Source organism: Anabas testudineus, chromosome 1 (genome assembly GCF_900324465.2).
Source record: "Anabas testudineus chromosome 1, fAnaTes1.2, whole genome shotgun sequence".
NCBI classification, from domain to species: Eukaryota; Metazoa; Chordata; class Actinopteri; order Anabantiformes; family Anabantidae; genus Anabas; species Anabas testudineus.
The window spans coordinates 16448106-16471055 of record NC_046610.1 but is presented as its reverse complement, the minus strand read 5'-3'; the positions used below and the strand labels follow the sequence as shown (position 1 = coordinate 16471055).

The 22950-nt window shown below is 40.8% G+C and overlaps 1 protein-coding gene across 3 annotated transcripts in view; it reads right to left on the bottom strand.

Annotated features, from left to right (window-relative positions):
- Positions 1–22950, bottom strand: part of LOC113161705 (CD209 antigen-like protein C) — a 47745-nt gene that overhangs the window by 12215 nt on the left and 12580 nt on the right. The window contains exons 1-6 of one of the 3 annotated variants that reach the window (XM_026359491.1): positions 17913–18089; positions 14576–14686; positions 14166–14372; positions 13751–13890; positions 13534–13637; positions 11078–11693 (exon numbers count right to left, since the gene is read on the bottom strand). In XM_026359491.1, the coding sequence (XP_026215276.1) occupies positions 11552–11693; positions 13534–13637; positions 13751–13890; positions 14166–14372; positions 14576–14686; positions 17913–18057 (849 nt within the window). In that variant the 5' untranslated portion in view covers positions 18058–18089 and the 3' untranslated portion in view covers positions 11078–11551. Of the gene's footprint in view, positions 1–11077; positions 11694–13533; positions 13638–13750; positions 13891–14165; positions 14373–14575; positions 14687–17912; positions 18090–22950 lie in introns of those variants that run through there. The other 2 variants (XM_033325908.1, XM_033325909.1) reach the window with 2 other exon arrangements.

The following is a 22950-nucleotide window of genomic DNA, read 5'->3' as shown; positions in this document are numbered from 1 at the left end:
CAGAACTCAAGTCCCTCTGGCCACTGGGGGTTGCTATCAGGCTCAAATATCATGGTAGTGTCTTCTTTAAAGGGCCTGGTAGGAATCCTACATTCTACTTGGACAGCGCTGTGACTGGCTATGTTCATCTGGTGGCAGGCTGTTCTTACCAAATACTCACTTGTTCTTTCAACGTTCACTGCATTAATGAATGCCTTAGTTTTCCCTCTTTTAAGGTTGGGAAAAGCTGTTGTCACAGTTTTTATCAGTTTCTCTTGATCTACATTGTTCGTCTGCTTCTTCTGACTGTTAATAACAACATGTTCAATGACATTAAAACCAATAATAGGACGTGGCTGTTGATTGCCTCTCATTACCAACATGGGAACATGAAACTCTTCAGTGTCACCAGCTAGCCTAAAAGTCACTTCTATCCACCCCACATAGGGCATCTCTGTACCATTAGCTGCCTCCACCTGCAGGGGGTCATCTGAGTCGACTATCTCTGCTATGTCTCTCAACTTAATGTCCGGGAAGTTATTAGCTTTCCACACCTGATCCACTGCAGACACCTGGGAGCCAGTATCCCACAGTACTTGAGTTTTCTTCCCCTTGTAAGTAGCAGTGGACAAAACATTTTTTCCCTACCAGTTCAGTCACTGTACAATGTTCTTTTGTCACAATGTTTCTCTTTTTGTTGGTCATCGTCTTACATGACCGGGTTTGTTTCTTTCAGCATTAGGAAGTCCTCTGTATCCTCTACAACCTGCACGAAAATGTTCACTACTTCCACATCTGAAGCAATGCTGGCAGTATTCCTCTCCTCGCTGCTGGCATGCAAAACATTTTGGTCTGCCGCGTGGCATTGGGTATCTCTGTGGTGCAAATCTCTGCTGAAACTGGGCAGTCCCTGTCACCCTTGGTCCACCCACAGCTTGGTATCCTGGAGCAGCTCCACCTGACTGATGAAAAGCTGGGGGTCCTTGATCCCAGACCATGAACTGGGGCCGAAAGTAGTGCTGATGGTGGGTTGCCTGATTATCAATCTCCTTGCCAATTTGGGGATGAGGCTTAGGACCAGTCTCTGGTTGCTGAATGGACTGTCTAATTTGTGACACTTCTGCCTTAAGATCCTTTAACAGTACTATATCTGCTTTGATTTCTTTTAGGTCAGACAACACATCTGGGGTCAGCATAGTTATGGTTTGTTTGCTTGTGAGTTCCAGTTAAAATCACTGGACTGAAGTGCATGGACTGCAGGGTGCCGCTGTGGTGCAGTCTGCCTCTTTTTATCCTGCCTCTCTTTCTCAAGTAACTAACAAACACGAACAAAGTACCAAACGAAAGAGACCCGAACACCCGGTGGTAAGTACAAAGTGACAAACAAAACACTGCAGCGACGCAGGCAAAAGACAAACTAATAAAACAACAAAACATACAAAGTACCAACTAAGAAAGGACTGCGTCGACCCGCCTGGGAACCTGGCGGCTGCAGGGACCGGAGCAGCAGCTGACACCAGAGCAGCGGTGACTGCAGCAATCAAGGTGGCTGCAACTGCGGCGACAGCTGAAGGACCAGGAACAGAAGCCAGATCCGTGACAGGAACAGGAGCCGGATCCGTGACAGGAACAGGAGCCGGATCCGTGACAGGAACAGGAGCCGGATCCGTGACAGGAACAGGAGCCGGATCCGTGACAGGAACAGGAGCCGAGACCAAAGCAGCCTGGGCTGCAGGACCAACAAAAGCAGCGGGAGCTGCGGGACTAACAAAAACGGCATCGGCTGCTGGACTAACAAAAACGGCATCGGCTGCTGGACTAACAAAAACGGCATCGGCTGCTGGGGGGCTAACAGAAGCAGTGCTAGCCGGGGGCCTAACATGAGCAGCAGTGCTAGCCGGGGGCCTAACATGAGCAGCAGTAGCTGCGGGCCTAACTAAAGCAGCATGGGCTGCTGGGCTAACTAACGCAGCACTAGCTGCGGGGCTAACTAAAGCAGCACTAGCTGCGGGACTAACAAAGGCAGCTTCAGCTGCACAACCAACAAAAGCAGCAGTAGCTGCAGGACCAACAAAAGCAGCTTCGGCTGCAGAACCAACAAAAGCAGCTTCGGCTGCAGAACCAACAAAAGCAGCTTCGGCTGCAGAACCAACAAAAGCAGCATTAGCTGCAGAACCAACAAAAGCAGCATTAGCTGCAGAACCAACAAAAGCAGCATTAGCTGCCGGACAAACAAGCGCTGGGGACCGGGGAGTACTGGAGGAGGAGGAGAGCAAACAGTGCTGGCTAGGCAGGGCAGTCAAACGAAACCCCTGCTTGAAGGAATTCAGAGCAGACATCACAGTGTCTTTAAGACACTGGAACTCTGGATACGTCATCATGTATCCCTTCTTCACAAAGGTTCCGATTGCTGCCCTGTACAGCGCCTCGAAACACTCGGGGTCCACACCTGAGTGTAGCCAACCGACCACATGCTCTGCACTGCAACACAGGTCCAAATACTCCTCCTCCAGAATATCCGCCAGGCCCCCATAGCGCACAAAACTGGGGCAAGACGGAAGGGAGAAGCAACCAGTGGTGGAACGTGGTGGTTCCATGGTTGCAATAGTGGCTGGTTTGCTCTGTCACGATCTGGACTGACGGACGGCGACGAACAAACAGGTAGGAACAAAAATAAGGTTTATTTATTAACAAAAAGGGCAGGGGACACAGGGAACTAACAAACACGAACAAAGTACCAAACGAAAGAGACCCGAACACCCGGTGGTAAGTACAAAGTGACAAACAAAACACTGCAGCGACGCAGGCAAAAGACAAACTAATAAAACAACAAAACATACAAAGTACCAACTAAGAAAGGACTAGACAAAAATACAAACTACAACTCACTAAAAGAAATACAAAGTGACAAACGAAAATCACTGCCGAGGGCAGGAAAACGAGAACATACAAAACTAACAGGACAAAGTATCAACTGAAAAACACTGCATGAGCGCAGACCAAACAACTGAAACCGACAAACCAAAAACAGAACAGTGCCTCACATACAAACCAACAAACAAACAGACTAACTGACTGACCAGATTGTGGAGGAGTAGTGTGCTACATGAATGAAATCAGGGTGACAAACCAGCACCGAACTGAGGACTGAGGGGTGCTTTTAAAACAGAGTGATGCACAGGTGACTTGAGTCTGTAATTAGTCCGGTGTGTGGAGTGGAGGGTGGAAAGTGGAGGAAGTCCATATATGGTGTGAGACAGGAGGGTGAGACCAGAACAAAACAAAACCAAAGCTGCAGACAGGGGCAGAGGGAGGAACTGTAACAGTTTGACATACTGTATATGTTGACACTGAATAAAAGTACCTTCCTCTTTTGCTCTAAAGTGTGTGGTAAAATGTAATATGTTAGGCAAATAAATAAAAATGTAAATAAATCCTAAATCCTAAAGGAAAGAATAGAAACTACACACAACTACAGATTAGGTAAATAAAAATGAGACACTTTTAATAGATTAATTTTTCTTTTTGTAGACATCTCAATAGATAATGTTCACAGATGAACATAAAAGGACATATCATTGTAAATAATAGACAACTAATAAGGGAACAATCAACAATTATTTGTATTTGTTTGTAATAGTTAGTCAGGCAGCAGTAAAATAAAAGATAGAAGAGTTCGATGACCTCCCTGCTGCAGCCCACCATGAGGTCGCGGAGGTCTGGACCTTGGTCATTTAGGCTGACATTTTGCATTATATTATTGAAACTCGACTCCACCCCTCAGAAATACACAGTGAACCTACAGGGCTGAGTCTCCTTCAGAATCACAGTGCAGGCACATAAGCGCTGCAGTTTTCAGATTCTGTCATGTACCAATCAAATATTATTACATTTTTTTGAGTTTTTGAATTGCTGTTGTATCAAACTGACTTTTCTCTAACCTGTGACATATTTTAAGCCTGTTAAGCTGTAGCTTAATAATTTAAATATTTAGCTTTACAGTGCTCTTGTTACTATAAAGTTATCAACAGACAACAAACAGGAAGCTGTCGCACACACATTAGCAGCGTCTATGTGAAACAGTGTTTTGAGACATGTATTGAGAATCCAACAACATCAAAACTGTCACTACATTATTATTATCAGGAAGGTTTTAGTTTTGGTGCTTAAATGCACCAATATTACCAACACTAGTACAAGCACCAAAACTAAAGTAAATAAAATATAAAGTAACCTGTTGAAGCAACATAATATAAAACAAATTATTGTACCTAGTCTTTTTTATTATTTTGTTTATAATTTTTGGTATATATTCATTTGTATTAGTGGACATGCACAAGAAAACCAAACTCTAATCCTTCTATTCCTCACAGAAGATAAATAATAATTTATCACACAAAAAGTAGTTTTAGTGTTAAAAATGTCCACGTTTGCATGAACAGTCTTATTACAGTGTCTCTATTTGAGCCTATTTGTATGTGAATCTTACCTGACAGTGCAGGTCCAAGTCTGTTCTGCTCCACAGCACAACATGCATCTTTATTTTCATAAATATTTGTAGATCTGTTCATCTCCCTTTTCCACTTGATGTGACCACCTGATGGTTCCTCGACATTGGCATAAATATCAATTTCATCCATGATGTTGATGTTCAGCTGTACTGTCAGATCAGTTTGCTCTTTCTGTCTGACCCTCTGTGATTAAAGAAGACGTTCTTATAAAGGAGAAGACAAAATATTCACACGACTGTTAACAGGAACTGAAACTGTCACCCCTGTATTTTTTATGGTCTCCATGACAACGAAGGTCTGTACACCAGCAACCATTATGGTGCTTTTACAGCTGTTGTATGACACTGCTTCAAGAGAGGCTCCTCTGGGTTATATGACAAACAAACAATTATAGGGACAAACAATGTATAAGATCATTATTAAGGAGGACTTCTCGTTTAAGACCAAAGTGAGCACTGGCTGATGGCTACACGATCAACAACTTAACAGGTTGTTGATATTTCAACAAGATTTAATAATATCCTTTGGTTTAAGTATAAGAAATTTACTTACGCTCCCACTGTCTGAAGTTATCTCAGACCACTATCTTGTTTCAACTAAAGTGTGTCATATTAACAATGTATACTTAGTGCCGCGTTACCACATTAAACGTACATTTACATCAACTACCGCACAGAGCTTTATTAGTAATCTCCCAGAGTTATCAACTTTGATTGGATCACCGTCTGACCATACAGAACTAGACCAGGCGACTGAATATCTAGAGTCGTCATTCCGTTATACCTTAGATAATGTAGCTCCAGTTAAAAGAAAAGTCATTAGAGATAAGAAACTCGCTCCCTGGTATAACGATGACGCGCGCCTTAAAACAGACTGCTCGAAAGTCAGAATGCAAATGGCGCCAAACTAAATTGTTAGTATTTCAGATAGCATGGAAGGAGAGCATCCTGAATTATAAAAAAGCTCTTAGTGCTAGATCAACGTATCTCTCCACTCTTATAGAAAACAACAAAAATAAGCCTAGATTTTTATTTAATACAGTAGCCAAATTAACTAGAAAGAAGACCACTGCGGATATCTCCACAACAACGTTGTGCAGTAGTGAGGACTTCATGAACTTTTTCAATAACAAAATTGTAAATATAAGGCATTAAATTCAAGCTTTAAAACCAGAAAATTTAGTTGACGCAGATGATGAGCTAACCACAGCAGATCAGTAACTAGAATACTTTACTCTCGACCCCTGTCAGCTGTCCAATTACAGGCCGATATTAAACCTACCCTTTATCTCAAAGATTCTTGAAAAGATAGAAGCTGGGCAGCTATCCTCGTATCTTCATAGAAATAACATACACAAACTCTATCAGTCAGGATTTAGGCCTGATCACAGCACTGAGACGGCACTTGTTAAAGTAGTAAATGACCTCCTATTGGTCTCTGATCAGGGTAGCGTCACTATGCTTGTGCTACTCAACCTCAGTGTAGCTTTTGACACCACTGACCATAGTATTCTCCATCACAGACTAGAAAATGTTGTTGGAATTAAGGGAACGTCCCTCTCCTGGCTTTGGTCCTATTTGACTGATTGTTATCAGTATATAGATCTAAATGGCGATTACTCCACGTGCTCTTCAGTGGAGTTTGGTGTTCCACAGGGTTCACTTTTAGGCCCACTGCTTTTTCCCCTCTACATCAGGGGTCACTAACAACGCGGACCGCGGTCCGGATCCGGACCCAGAAACTGTCCCATACGGACCCGGACCTACAGACCAAACCGAACATTTTGATTCCAAATCTAGCGGGACACCCCAATTTTAAACGGCGCAGCTATTGCCATCGTTGCGGTAGTTATTTAGTGGACGCGAGAACGCATTGGCCAATTTGAATGCGAGTTAAGCGATCCCACGTGACTTCACTTGGCCAATCGATTCTGTGGATCACAGGCGGTAAAATTAGTGACTCAACAGTAGATGAGAGAAAGTTGGAGGTAGGAAGAATTAATAAAGAAAGACGTGATAACAGAGACACAGAGAGCAGAGATACAGACGACAGAGAGGAGAGATATAGACGACAGAGAGGAGAGATACAGACGACAGAGGAGAGAGATACAGACGACAGAGAGGAGAGAGGAGAGAGATACAGACGACAGAGAGGAGAGAGGAAGAGGTTAAGAGTTGATAAAGGGACGGTGAGACTTAAAGAGGAAGAGATGAATATGGAAATGTCCAAAATGAAAAAGAGAGGACAGTGAAAATCGAGTTTTTAATCCGTAATGAACAGACTCCTTTCTGTTCATATTACCACTGGGAGCACTAAACCAGTGTGTCTGATATGTTCAGAAACTTATTAAAAGAGCCAATGTCAAACGGCATTATGAGACAAAACACAAAGGTTTTGAACACACATACCCACTCAAATCTGAAGTGTGATCACAGAAAGTTGATAGTCTCAGATCAGTCCACCAAGATCTTGAGCCACATGCTGAGTTTGATGTTACATAACAATAAATTAGTCAAAACGTTTTTGAATTGTACTGAATTAATTTGATTTGACAGTCAAGTATTGATTACATGCAGGCTACTTGATAATATGTCACAGTAAATAGTTAGACATTATAATCTCTTTGCTTGTAAAAATATTGTGTAACCGGACCTCTTTAAATTTTAGTTGAATACCCCTGCTCTACATGCTTCCTCTGGGCAACATAATCCGATAATGATATTAACTTTCATTGTTATGCTGACGACACACAGTTATATGTTTCATCAAAACCAGATGAGATCAAACGGCTTAATAAAGGCTTAATAAATGTGTAAAGGATATTCGAGACTGGATGCTAATTTACTTCCTTCTGCTTAATCCTGATAAGACAGAAGTACTAGTTATAGGATTACTTGCAGCTAGAAGCAAGATTTTAGATCACGCCGTAACTCTAGATGGCCTTTCCGTTACATCTAGTGCAACAGTGGAAGACCTTGGTGTGATTCTAGATTCCAGTCTTTCATTTGAAGCTCATTTAGATAATATCACCAGGACAACTTTCTTTCACCTCAGAAATAGTGCCAAGATAAGGAATATTTTGTTACTAAATGACAAATTAGTCCATGCTTTCATCACTCTAGGTTGGACTACTGTAATGCCTTACTGTCTGGCTGTTCAACCAGGTGCATAAACAAGCTTCAGTTAGTTCAGAATGCAGCAGCGAGAGTCCTCACTAGAACCAGAAGATATGAGCACATCGCCTCTATCTTATCTACACTTTTCATTGGCTCCCTGGCTCACATTGATTTTAAAATACTACTTTTGACATTGAAAGCATTAAATGGTCTTGCGCCGCAGTGTCTAAGTGAACTGCTAGTGTCTTATGATCCACCACGCCTACTTCGATCAAAGGATGCTGGCTGCCTGTCAGTACCTCGTATCATAAAAACTAGAGCTGTGGGCAGAGCTTTTTCTAACAAAGCCCCAAAGTTATGGAATAGCCTTCCAAACAGCGTTCGGGACTCAGACACAGTCAGAGTGTTTAAGTCTAGGCTGAAAACCTATTTATTTAGTCAAGCATTTTGTAAATAGATTTGGCAAGGACTCGTGGACGTAGAGCATTATGGTGAACTGGTATGTTTAGATGCTGTCTTCCCAACTCTCACTGATCACTCAGGTTTGTTGATGGTGAAGTGTTTGGTTGCTCTACATCCCAGTGCGCCCTCATGTCTGTGTTTCCTTCTGGCCCACCCTTTTAGTTCAGCTGTCATAGTTAGTTCTGCCGGAGTCCCTGCTGCACTATTCTAAATATACATTCACCTCAAACTTTATCTCACTGTGATCACAACTAAGTGCTATCTCTCCTCTTCTCTTTCTCTCCCTCTCTCTTCTCCCTCTTCCTGTCTCTCTGTCGAGCTACACGTCATTCCACCCTCTGCCCTCTGGACCTGTCTGACTCGTCCTGATGCCCAACTTCTGGCTGAGATCTCGTCGCCTGGATCCACCGTTTGCCCTTTGGGATGCGTGTGGAGACTGGAGTTGGTCACGTGCTACTATGAAGTCGGTCCTGGCCTCAGCGGACGTCGGAAGCCGTTTTTAAGGAGGTCTCGACTCAATGCTTGATAGTCCAGGAATGGAATAAGTCTGCCTGCAATTAACTAACTGGACTCCACATTAACTTAAAGACATTAACTATTATACTGGACTGCCTGCTGCCTACACAGCATGTAATCACCCATATGAGCATGGGTTCCCTGTTGAGTCTGGTTCCTCTCAAGGTTTCCTCCTGTTGCCTTCTCAGGGAGTTTTTCCTTGCCACCGTCGCCCTCGGTTTGCTCATCAGGGACAATCTGATTATTATGACTCATACACATTCACTGTTCATGTACTGCTCTTTGGTTGTGTAAAGCTGCTTTGTGACAATGTCAATTGTAAAAAGCACTCAAAAAAAATTGAATTGAATTGAATTGAACAAGCAAATGCAAAACTCAATAGCAATTACATTTTCCTACCATCGTGCTTAGTAACTGATGTGACACAAGACTTTCAGAAGACCTGTTATTTAGTTATCTAGCAATGCATGAATTTTGTGTGTTTAGTAAAGGGTATGTGCAGCAAACAACTAAATCTAAGTAATCTAAGTAATGGTAGTATTTTTGCCTCAGTTAATGGAGATACTTTTGCACTTACTCACAAAATATTTGCATTATTTCTGATCTATAATGATCCATTAGAGTGTAGCCTCCTGTATATCATCCAGTAGACGCTGACTAGCTGTGGCCACAGAGAGTGGATTACCCCCAACTGTTGCTGCTGAGCAAGAACTCAGCGAGATACATGCAAATTGTTAATGGAGAAAGCAAAAAAGGTAGTTAAGATATCTTTTAAATGTGCCAAATTGAACATATCTGTAACTGAAATTATAGCTAGTCAAATTGTAATAAAAGATTTCTGGAATTCACTTTTTGGATAGGCAAGACTGAATTCTAGATATCTGAAAGTAGTTTTCCCATTCAAGTCAGATTTAATCTGACCAGTCAAAATGGAATTATATCTTTATGTGGAATTGTGACTAGTGAAAATGTAATTGTGGATATCTTCAATTAAAGTTTTGACTAGCCAAATATTCAGTGTCACAGATATTCAGATGTCAGACTTACTTGTCAAAATGCAATTGCAGATAAGTGGAACTATAATTTTGCCTAATTTCATTATAATCTCAACTATTCAAAATTTTAGACCATTTTAGGCCACAGGTGTTTGACCTTTTCAAATACAGTAGCAAGAAAACTTGTGAACCTTTCATGGTTTCATGGTTTGCTTGCATTAATTTTTAATAAAATGTGATCTTCATGGTTTTCTTGCATTAATTTTTAATAAAATGTGATCTGAGCTTCATTTGATTTAAGAGTATTAACCGATGTAATGTCCTTCATTACTTGAGGTTGCAGAAGGACAAAGGCGGAGCACACCTGAGCTGTTTTAACATATGAAATCAGATAAAGATTATTTATTTATTAAGACCATTATCCAGAGTTCACACATCTTTAACGTGCATCACATAACAGTGTCAGGTGCTTTATTTCTTGGGGAAAGGCACAAAGGCAGGGACAGTAGCACTAAACAGAGAGGAGTTGCAGACAAATAGCAAATTTAAATTTGCTATTTAAATTTAAACAAGACTAGATAAAAAACATCTTTAGAGGGAGGAGCGATCAATGCAGTAAGAGAATAATAATACTTTTATTATTATAACTATAATACAACAACAATAATTAATTAAACTTTGAATTTCATAGGGGGGTTCACCTTAAAAAATTTCACCAACTATCCCTGTGTTATAAAGATATTTCTATATTTTCAAACCCATCTGATGAAAAATCTGCATAAAATTATAAAATCTGTGTGAAGTTATGAAGATTTTACATTCGCTGATCAACATGGCAGCCGAGTTGATGCATCAGGACTAATGGAAAGAAGAGAGTAGGGCCATATCCAGGTGTATATACAGTATCTATGGCTAGCATTGATCTCCCACAACTGAACAAAGTTTGAAGGAAGAACAAAAAAAAAGAAGAAAGGTAGATCCAAAAAGTACTTAAAAAAACTAACAACCTCTCACTAATTACACAGTTCAGAGTGTGGCCAGACACATGTATTTTGTTTTAACTTGTTACATATGATCTGCTTGTATCTCAAGGTTGCCTTTCATATACTTTTAGATATTTGCAATATTTGAATAACCCCAGTACTTTAAAAATTCAAAATGTGCAATGTAGTTTTTAGTATTATTGTTGTGATACAAATGTATGAGGAGCCGCAGATCAAGAACAAGCGAACAAAGAAAAAAACACCATTGCCACACTGTTTTGTTTTTTATCATATTTTGTGTTTAAATGTTGTCTTGCATCCAAATTGTTGATATAGTATATCAATATTTTAAAAATGTGTACTTAATTATTTAGCTCCACGTTGTGCTGAGAAAAAACAGTGATGACTGCTTTGTGACAATGTCAATTGTAAAAAGCGCTCTACAAATAAAATTGAATTTAATTGAATTGAATGACATATATAAAAGGTAAAATCAAAAATACAAAAAAAAAAAAGAAACCCAAAATAGGCCAGGACTCTTCTGCCACCCAACAGGTGCCATTCTCAGAATGAACTAACTGTGTATCCAGATTTCCAAAGCATTCAAAGCACTGAACCAATGTATGTGTAAGTAAAGGCCTACTCTCATCTAAATACTAGCCAAGAGTTCCAAAGCTGTTTCCACCAGAGATCACTGTAGTTGTAATCTTCATGAGAACACCTGGCAGCAACTGACCCTTAAATTTTAAGAACTCAATTTACACATAAATATTTTTTCTGCCACCTGGCAGTAGAGTCTGAGCCAAAGTGGAAGCATTTGGGTCCAACCAGTAGCTGCAACCAAATCCCATCTATAATCAGCTGTACAGTGGTTTGAACAGGCCTTTAATGTGCCACTATCTTTCTACAGTAGCTTCAGCAATGTGTGTTCTGTATTGCAAGTTTAGCTGAAACTGGGAAACTTTTTAATATTTTCTGGTGGGTTTAGATTAGTCTTTGAAGCTTTTTTCACAGATCCAGTATTTACCAACGTTGCATGATACATCATTCCAGCTGTTTTGTGAATCATAATTTCTTATTTCTGCACAGTGTTCATCTCCTTCGTTGTTTGGCTCTGACTCTGCCCAGAACCTAAAACAAAAAAGCAAAATAAAACAATAATAATAAATATATAAATAAATAAATATATAGTTAGGCTGTTGATCATACTGTATGTTCTATGACAAGACAGTCAATAATTGAGAAAGTGCTGTGCGGGTTGCAACAATACGTATATTTAGATATTAGAGCTCTGTCTTTCTACCTTTCTCCCTAGCTTCACCTGGGCGACTGAAATTATCTTCTTCGCCACTTTGCTGCCTCTGACTTTTTAAGAACTTCAGTGACATTTTTGACACTATTAAGAAAAAAAAAACTTAATTGAATTGGCTCAATGTAAAGGAAAACTTTGACGCCTAAGTGTTCATGGTTTTCTTAAATAGACTGTAAATGTCTCTATTAAAGAATTACTGATTACAGAAATGGAAAATGCCATCAAAGCACAAACACAACTCCCAGGCCATCAGCACTAGATCCACCAAAGGCTGCTTCCTCTCTTTTCTTTTATTATCCCTGTATACCAACAGCTGCACATCTGGACACCAGTGTCAAACTCCTGATTTCTGAATATGACAACCATCGTCTCTAATGGAGACAACTCTGGTGAGGAGTGAGATGGATGGTCTGGTGTCATGGTGCAGCATGAACAACCCGGAGCTCAACGCTCTCAAGACATTGGAGATGACAATGGATTTCAGGAGAGACCCAGCTTCGCTCCCGCTCATCCTTTGTGAGACTCCGGTGGGTAACTCTGTGGAGTCCTTACACTTTCTAGGCACCACCATCACCCAGGAGCTCAGGTGGGAGCAGAACATCAGACTTCTCACCAAGAAGGCCAAGCAAAGGCTGTACTTCTACTGAAAGTTTCACCTCCAGACTCGGCTTAACTATAAGGGGAAAGTCTAACAAACGTCTCTCCTCTGCTCCTGTCTATCAACTAGGTAAACAAGTTTGGCTCTCCTCCACGGACATCTCTCTCAAGGTGGTAGTGCAGACTTCATCATGTTACATCATGTCTTGGGCTGCATGGCTTCTTCTGGGATGGGCTCTTCAATCTTCATTGATGATGTAACACATGATGACAACAACAAATTAACTCAAAGGTCAACAGAAACATTTTGTTCGCAAATTTAAATAAAGATTCAACCAGACTGATTGGGAGATCCTTCAACATGCAGCAAGATAATCACCCAAAACACACTGTCAAAACAACAAGTTAGTTAGGGGCAAGGATGTTGAAGATTTTAGACTGGACAAGTCTCCAGACCTAAACCCTATAGAGAACTTTACCTGCTAAAGACAAGACTGAAGGAAGAAACCACCCAAAACACACAACCACTAAAAGAGGCTGAAGCAAGAGCTTGGAAGAGCATCACAAAAGAAAAATGCTAAATTTTGTGGATGCCAGTGAGACACAGGATTGATGCAGTTATTTCAAGCAGAGTATTTGTAACTAAATATTTAGTCTTATTCCTTTTAATCTACTTTACAATTTTCCAATACTTTTGCTCACATGAAAAATGGGTGGGTTCTAACAAAGGGTTGTGTATTGGACCCAGACATAAAGATCTGAAAATGAAAGCTGAAATGTTCTCTTATCTTTTGTTTATATTAATGTTTTAATGTCAAATCCAAATATTTTCAGTCTACACCAAAATATAAAGGTGCCATCGTTAAATTGCTGATAACAGCAGAGAAATAATGTCTAGCCATGTAGCTGGACTACATTTTGTTGCCAAATTATCGTCTTATATGTCATAGGCCAAGACATCCTTTATTTTAGTCCCTAAAAATACTGGCTCCTGTAGTCAAGTGATTGATCACAATTAGCTGCCCACAGTACACAATGTCAATAGAAAATGATTATGTGAACCTTGGGGTTGTCAGCACAGTCCCATCCACCCATCTCCATGTCCCCTCTGTCTGTTTGTCAGTCAGTCCAATCCAGGTTTGCTTTTTCCATCCTCGTATGAAGTCCTTGTTAACAGAAGGAAACAGAGTCATCAACATGAAGACAAAGTTAACAGTTACATGCTGTTGTCCACGTCTGTGGAATTATTAATGAAGTGTTGTTCTCTGTGGACACACACCTGCTCTTCACTGCTGTTGATAATCACCAGGTCTGTACCTTTCTGCCGGCAGTCATTTCTGCCTTCTTCCCAGGATTTCTCACTTGAAGACATGTAATATAAGCTACCACTGAAATACCTCAGTTCTTGGGACTGTAGACCTGTTTCAAAGAAAAGTTAAATCAAACTAGATTGAACTAACTTATCAGACAAGGCGATTGAAACTAAGGAATAATTAAATGTTTAAACTGTAGATTCAGCTTTTTTTTATATGCGCACGGTGACACGTGCCAAAATGAAAACTATAAAGACTCAAACCTAGTTAAAACAAGATCTATGTCCAGGAAAGTTCCAGTGACTGCTGAATCTGCAAACAGATCACTTCTTTGAATAATTAACATAGATCACCAGAATACAGAAATGCTTAAATAATCACGTTGAAGGTATGTGGTGAGTTCATCCAGTTTTTTGTCGAGCTGGTCTCTCTCTTTGGCCAGGTTGTTGTAGCTGGTCTGTAACTGGTCTCTCTCTTCAGTCAGGTTGTTGTAGCTGGTCTGTAACTGGTCTTTCTCTTCGGTCAGGTTCGTGTAGCTGGTCTGTAACTGGACCATCTCCATTTCTGTCTCTGAGCTTCCTTTGGTGTCTGTTTTGCATATAAAAAACTGTTAACCAGCTGAACGTCTGTGAAGATTCTTGGTCATCCAGGTCATAGTTATTGCAAAACTGTTTAACAGCAACTGGACTTGTTTTAAAGAAGCCTTCTAGACAGACAGTGAAGTGGGTTTGGGGTCTATTAGCCAACTGTGTAGCCACTGTGTTTTGTCAGGATATAAACAAAGCACTTACACAGGAAAACCAGAGACATGAGTCCAGTGAGGAGGAGGAGACAAAGCAGACCCAGAATCACTGCAGCAGCTCTGTAGGAGCTCTTCTCCACCATTCTACTTTCCCCAGTACCTGAAAGTAGAAGACAAATATTGCTGTGTGTTAGTTTTGTTTTTAGTCTTGTGTACAGTCGTAGTATGTTAAAAGCATATAAGTAAGAAAAGATAAAATAGCTTGGACACTGAGTGAATTAAGTGTTTTCTCTTATTAACATCCTACATAATCTAAATTTTACATATTTTTTTATTTATCTACTTAACTGATTGTTTTTTTTTTGGTTGTTTGTTTTTTGTTTATTGGTCTAAAAGCCAGAGAGGATTCTAAAATCACTTTTTAGAACTCCAGCTCCTGTGATTTTGACCTCCTTGTTCCTTTTTTATTTTTGCGTTTCAAGACCTAATCCACAGTCACTTTGCCACTGTGTTTACCATCCACTTACAGCTTTTGATACCATAGGTCATTGTATACTCCTCGACTTGAATGAGTCTACAATTCAGCCTTCTCTGCCCATGAGAGATGGTGAGACATTAATTCATGCTTTTTTCCCCAGAGCTAAAAAGAACAAAACAGGTTGTAGGGCCTTATCCTGCCATCCATTTCTATGGAGGTCTATAGAGGTTTTTAAATCACAATTTAAAACACATTTATACGTCCTAACGTTCAGTTAGTGGAAGGTATTCATGCATATTACCAGCACTTGATTGGTGCTCAGTACATTGCCATATAGGCTGTGTGCATCTCTCTTTCTCTCTCTGTCTCCTTCTTTGTGTAGTCTATACTTTTTCCAGGTCTTTATCATGCGAGGAGGCAGAATGTTCCAGGTCTGGCTGGTTGCACCATGAAGCTGCTGGCTGGCTCCCTGATCGTGTCCTGTTTGTTGCTTTTTGGTTTCCATTATCCTACACTCTCTCTACTGTCCACTCACCAGTCAAGGCAGATGACTGCCCACCTTAAGAGTGGGGAGTTTTTCCCCTCCATTGTTGTCCAGTGTTTGTTCAAGTAGGATTGTTGGGTTCTCTATGTATTTATAAGGTTCTTACCTTATTTTGCGAATTGCTTTGAGATATCTTTGTTATAATTTGGTGCTATATTAATAATCTTGAATCTGGTTGTCTCGTTTCACGCAGCGGCGGCATGTGCTAGATAACAGCATGCTTATGCACAACAATCTATGTTTACCTTGATTTTCTTGCCGTTACCAAACTTACAAAATAAATATTTTTTAAATTGTGCTCTTGTCTGTTTGAAATGATCATTTACCAAACATGTCTGATACTGTATGTGTAGTAGAGTGATACAGTAAGTCCTTTGAATTACTGAGAAATAGCAATTCACGGTTCTGGATGCCATACAGCACCACATATATATAGCAACCATTTGAAGCTTGTCTTGGACTTGCAAAAAATGATTGGTGCTCATTTTTGCCACTGCAGTGCACAGAGATAGCCTGAACATCAGCAGGGCTGGCTGACTCAGGAACACTGCAAGATTAGATTAGAAAGATACATGCTTGTAGTCCTGTATTTGTTGTACGTTGTCTAATATTATTAGTTCACAAGAAGTGACTCTATAAAAATAAAATGTATGGTAGTAATAAAATACCAACAATAGTTTCTGTGCCCTCATTACAATGACTCCTCTTAAAGAACAAAAGGAAAAAGAAAACAATCAAATACAATCTGTAAATCTCAAAATGTGAACTGTTGAATATCAGATTTCTCTCATCTAAATCCAGTAATTAGTAAATCATTTGATAAGTGACCATCAAATAGTTTTATTTTTTATGTAGATTTATTTTAACCCCGGCTTTTAGTTCTTAGTTCTAAAACATTAAGCAAGCAAAAATTAAATACTTTTAATAGATAAACTTTGCTTTCCGTTGGCATCAATAACCAATAACGTTTGTATGGTCTTACAGATTACATCAAAATGAACAGCAACTATCTGCAAATCTAAAAATACCATATAAACTAATTTACTAATAAATTATTACACTGTTTAGTGCTTCCTTAACACAGACATACAAATGTGTGATGTGGGGATCACCCAAGTCAAGCAGCTGAGCGGCCCCATTGTGTTTGTGTTACAGTGAGCTCCCACTCTCTTTAACCTAGATCCTCGCTGCAGTGAGTGTGGTCCTATCGCAGAAAGCCATCTTGGATGATATGATCCCAAAAATTAAGTTCGGTAAAGGGAACCTCCAGATCTGGGGTTGCTGTGCTGCCTCTGGACCTACAGTTTACCATCACGGAGGAGAAAATTAGTTTATCAGGGAATCATACAGGGTAATGTTCCCTATAACCCTAAACCCAATGATGCTAACTATCATTTTCTATTAAGTAAATCTACTACAGAATGGAAACATGCTTTTTGGCCATACATGAATAAAGTGTACTTGCACATCTAGCGCAGTAGATGGCAGTGGCGCTGTCATTGTCAGAGTGTGCGCAGAGAGTATTAGCTCTATGGTGTTATTGCACTGAGCATGCTCACATACTGCATAAAGCGGGAGGTTTGAAGAAGTGTAGTGAACAAACCCTCAAGAGACACCAAGAAAAAATATTTAACAGGGATGAAAAGAAAGAGAGAAAGAGTAGCTTGGCTACGTCAGGAGACGAGGAACGACCGGTAGGTTTACTGTGTCGGGGGGCGCAAAGGTTTAATTCTTCCTGGGGGGGGAGCGTACAAGAAAATAATTAAGAAGCACTGGTCTAAAGAGACATCAAATCCTCCATAAATTTAATGGAAATGCTGTGGAATGACCTCAAGAGAGCAGTTCAAACCCGAAAACCCTAAGAATATGTCTGAGGTGAGGCAGTTCTCTAAGGAGGAACTGTCCCAAAATTAGTCTTGGACATTGTGCAGGACTAGTCCACAGCTACAGGAAATGTTTGCTTTATGTTATTGCTGTACAACTTCTTATTAAAACACTGTTTAATGGTTGTGTTCAATAAAGACACAGATGTTGTTTAGGTTTTATCAGCTTATACGTATTTTTGGTTTATATTTTTGGTAAAGATCAGATCACATTTATGACCAGTTAGTGCAGAAAACCAGGAAACTGACAATAGTTGAATTACTTTCTTTGTTACTGTGTCTGTAGAAGTTTTGAAAACACATTTTTTTTTATAAGTGGACATGCACAAGAAAACCAAACTCTAATCGTTCTGTTCCTCACAGAAGATGGGTAATAATCCATCACACAAAAAGTAGTTTTAGTGTTAAAAATGTCCACATTTGCATGAACCAACAGTCTTATTACAGTGACTATTTGAGCCTGTTTGCATGTGAATCTTACCTGACAGTGCAGGTCCAACTCTGTTCTGCTCCACAGCACAACGTGCATCTTTATTTTCATAAATATTAGTAGATCTGTTTATCTCCCATTTCCAATCGACGTGACCACCTGATGTTTCCTCAACATTGGCATAAATTTCATCCATGATGTTGATGTTCAGCTGTACTGTCAGATCAGTTTCTGTCTGACTCGCTGTGTTCACACGACTGTTTACAGGAAACTGAGGGTTAGGATGAAGATGTGATCACTGTTAACACTTGTTTTGTTTAAAGCACATACTGGATCTACTATCTCAACATTATGTGTTTATAAGTATATATATATATATATATTTTACTATGTACAATGTGCTGATTAAATAACTGTTGTAAACCTACATTATGCCAACACTATACTCTTTACAGCACACAAGTATAAACAGGCTACTCGTGTGTCAGTAACCACAGTAGAGGGTGAACCCACTCGCTCTGTGGTCAAAGCCAGCGAAGTGAGGATATGGTGTATTCTGACAGACTAAAACTTTGCTTTTGTATGCATGGTGCAGTTTATTAGCGTACATGCTCTCCATTGCTGCATGCTAGGCGCTAAGAGGGTGCTTTTTCCCCCCAAATCTTGCTAATGTCACGACTCCATGGCCTGAGACACACAGGGTACAGAAAGGAGTTTTATACATTTTAGTAAACAGTCTACAAGAAAAAGTCAAATGAGTATTACAAAGAACTCCTCAGGAGGAGACAGTGTAGGGTGAGTGTGGAGGTCAGGGTGTGAAAGATGTGGCTGTTGACATCATGGCCAAGATGGCTGGCTACCAGAGAGCACCTGGAGCTGACACAGGCAGATGGAGGCAGTGAATGCCGCGAATGGAGGCTGGCAACAGCGGCTGAGTCCAGGAGAGCAAACAAATGGAGGAAAACAGTCCAATTCCAAACAGACTTGATGATGGTGATGATGATGATTGTGAAATCCAAAGCCAAAATAAAGTGCTAATAAAGTCAGGGATGTGCAGGTGCAGTTCAAACAACAAGTCCAACAGGCTGATATCTGAGGTCGGGGTAACACAGTAAGGCAGTTCAGAGAGATTTCCAGCAGGCAAAATCCACAAACAACAGTCCGAGTCCACTAAAAGTTAAAGGAGGGAGAGAACAGATAGGAACATTCATGAAAACAGAGGGGTAGACAAGAAGCAGGGTCAGGTCAGGCAGGTCCAGAGGGCGGAATCAGGTAGAGACAGGTTCAGGTCTGGTACTGCTAGCAGGGGAATGATGGGAAGTAAACGGGTCAGGACAGATGAACTCACAGTAACAGAGGGTCGGACAAAAGGGCAGGGCACGCAGAGTCTGTGTAATCAATATGTCAGTCCAAGTGAAACGCTGGATAGTAATTTTGAGGTTGAGGATTGACTATCTGTGAAGGGAAAAAGGCAAACAAGTCTGTATATATAGTCCAGGGGAAACCAGGTGCAGCCAATCAGGTGAGTGGGGGTAAGTAGACAGGGTGGTGTCACAGTTAAGGAGGGGGACGAGGCAGGAATGAAATGAAGACAGGATTTATTGGGCAAAACTACAAAACAGGGAACTAAGGGGGGTGTCCACCAACAGTACAAAAACAGGCAGGGAAACACGAATACAAAGTGACAACGGAAAACTACCAACATGGCGTGGAACAAAGTAACCAAACAAGGAACCAAAGTACCAAAGAAAACCGCTGCTAAATAGCAGGAAAACACTCCCAGCAGAAAACAGGTAACAATGTCCAAAAGTTCAGAGGGGGGAACCGAGTCCAGGGAATCCAGGGGGGAAGCAGACAGGACCAAGGAGGACAAGCAGGAGCAGGCAGGGTTGAGCAACAAGCATGGAACACAGACTGGAAATGGGTTGGGAACTGACAACGAACTGACCGAGGGAAAAGGGCTGAGGAGAGTTTTGTAGGGGAAAGTGGGCACAGGTGAGTCCAATGTTCAGCTGAATGCTGTGAGCAGAGGGAGAGAAGGGGCTGGTGGGCGGAGTCCAGAGGGAGAGTGAGGTGGAGAGGTGAGGGAAATCCTCAGCTTGGCCTGGTGCCAGGCCGAAACGGTGACAGGTGGAGGAAACAGGAAGTTGACCAAATACGGGCATGAGGGGGAAGACTGCAATCGTGACAGCAACGGGGTTGCGCTAACATTACAGTTGTTCAAGTTTCAGACAATAGCATTTTGTAACATGCTTTCTTTTTGCTTTGTCTGGAATAATAAGGCCACTTAAATGATAGAGTGAAGACTAGAGCCAGTATAATCATTTGATACAGTGTGTGACTACGGTTGCAAGTTCAAAAACTTCAGTTGAGATGTTACACTTGACTGTATTTGTGAATTTAATGCCAGTGTATTAGTGAATTAGTATCTGTGGGTACAGGAACTTGTATTTATAACAGAATGCAGAAGAGGGAAAAGTTCCAGGGCAGGAACTTGCATTTAAGCTTTTATGGATATACTGTGATATACTGCATGCCATGATTACCTGATGGGGCCTCTACACTGAGTTTATTGCTGATTCACTTTGGGATTGTTGCACCTGAGACCTTCAGTCTCTTCACTGTCTACAACTAAAATTGTTGAACTGTGCTCAGACAAACATCTAGTTAACAGACAGCAGCAGACTGTTCTCACAAGTGAGTCTTTACTCAGCAGGAAACTGAGGGTTGGTGGTATGCTTGTGGTGGTCACTTTTTTCAGTTTGACCTGTTTGTTGCTGCTGCACTAAAGTGCCTTTAATTTTGTTCAGAGCTGTATAATCTGACACTCCATACATACAGATACATATGGCGGCACAGCAGTATATTTCCTACAGTGTTAATCAGTGCACAGACTTTAAGCGTGTTTTTTGTCTTTTGTTCCCAGTTCTGATTTTAATTTCTGCAAAACACATAAATGTACTTCTCCACTGGCAGTTGTAATGGAATTTAAGCTCTTTGTATCTCCTGGTATCTAACTGTAATATTTCCTTTATCATATTCTCCACAATTGAGCAGGTTTTATTATTTGTACCTTAACGAAATAGCTGGTTTTTGTTATTTATACCATAAAACGAAAAAGTTGATTTTACATTTACATTTATTATGAGAAAGAAATATGGGGATATCTGAACAGCTGAGTTTGGATTCCCAATAGGGGGATCCCTCAGTCAAAAAAACATATCACAATTTGAAGAAAAACTAAAAGGAAAAGAACAACAAATGAAAAGAGAAAAATAATATTTCTGTTAAAAAAATTTGAAATTATGGAAATGCAAAAAAAATGTTTTCAGATGTGCAAAGGGGAAGCAAAGACACAAAATAAGAAAACAATGCAGAAACAGCTACCCCTTTTCCTGCAAAAAAAAAAAAACTAAAACAAATTGAAACACCTGAAAAGTAAAATCCACACACACAAAGAACACCAGACTCGCAGATCTCCTCTTCTTTGTTTCTACAGTTGGTGGCTTTGAAGCTGGATCCAGACCTTGACGGCAACCCATCCCTTCATCCTTCAGCTCCACCACCATACAACTCTACAATACTCAGAGGACAAGAAATAGATTCACCACATCACAACAAGGAACAAATTACGGAGCAGCTCATCCTGAAGTACCTGGTCTACCACAAAACTCTATGACCACTCCATCTTTTCCAATTGCACATAGACTGCACCATCCCAATCAAAATCCATCCTTCAACATGCCCATGGTTGAAGTATCTGGACCAGAAGATTCAACTTTAGTTTCCAGTCTTCACACTTGGCAGTAATAACCATGTATAACACAGTCAGAGAACAGAGACAATCAAGCTACGATCATAGAAGGAAGCATCGTGACCAACGCAGGAACTGGAGAGGACAAACCTCAAATGATATCTGTCACCTCTGTGGCCAATGTGGACATTGGAAACGTGATTGTCACAGGAACACCTCATCAACACCAGAAGACAAGTTGGACTGAGAGAGGTTGTCGGAGAGGGATGGACTCCTGCTGACAAGCCAAACCAACTTATGAGACAAAAGGAAGGTACTGCACCACACTCACACACACATACTGAACACAATAATACACAATCAGCTGAGAGCTCAAACAATAGATATGCAATTGCTCTGACATATGTTCAGTATATATCTGCCTACATTAAGTGGAAACTATGTGTACTCTGCTGTGAAGATCGCAGAAAGAGCTACATGGATACACACCACCTGCAGAAAGGTCCCTGAGCCAACAGAGGAACTCAGTTGTCGACATGAGGACGTACAACGGGAGGACCGACAGTGTGAGGACGGACAACGCGAGGAAGGACAGCCAAGCACAAGAAGAGAGGACACGAGGAACCAATCTGTAAATTCAACATACACCAACCAGACGTGCAGGGCTGAGAACGACAAACATCTTCACAGAATACACCAAGTACCACTTGATCCTGACTTTTCCATGTCTGACAACACTGATAGACGCCTACACCTACAGTACCTGTACTACACACCTGCCAAAACTGTCAGTCTGACAAGAGGACGCAATGCAAACATTAATGATGCCGACCAAAATTCAGCTTCCTTTCACATTACTGATCCATATCATTACTCCAACTCAGATTCTGACTATGATGATGACATTGTGTAAACAATCTCTCTTTTTCCCTTTTCCCTTAAACAACTGCCATGATGATGCATTTGAAAATCCAGGCGAATGAATGCATCGGATAAAAGAACACAGCTGTATTGCACATTGCCATATTGCACATCGCAGTTATTACATACAGAAGTTGTCCATTAGGTCTAGAGTGAGAGGTCCATCTGCATAGTGCAGTATGTAGAAGTGTATGTATGTCAAGTCAGAGTGGGGATGTGGCTGGTGTATGTGTGTGTTCAATATGATGACTGCTTGTGGAAAGAAGCTGTTCCTGAGTCTGTTGGTCCTGGTTCTGATAGACCTGTACCTCCTGCCAGAGGGCAGCAGGTCAAACAGGGGGAAGGCAGGGTGGGTGCAGTCATTGGTGATACTAGCCACTCTGCTGAGGCAGCGTGACAGGTTAATGTCCGTCA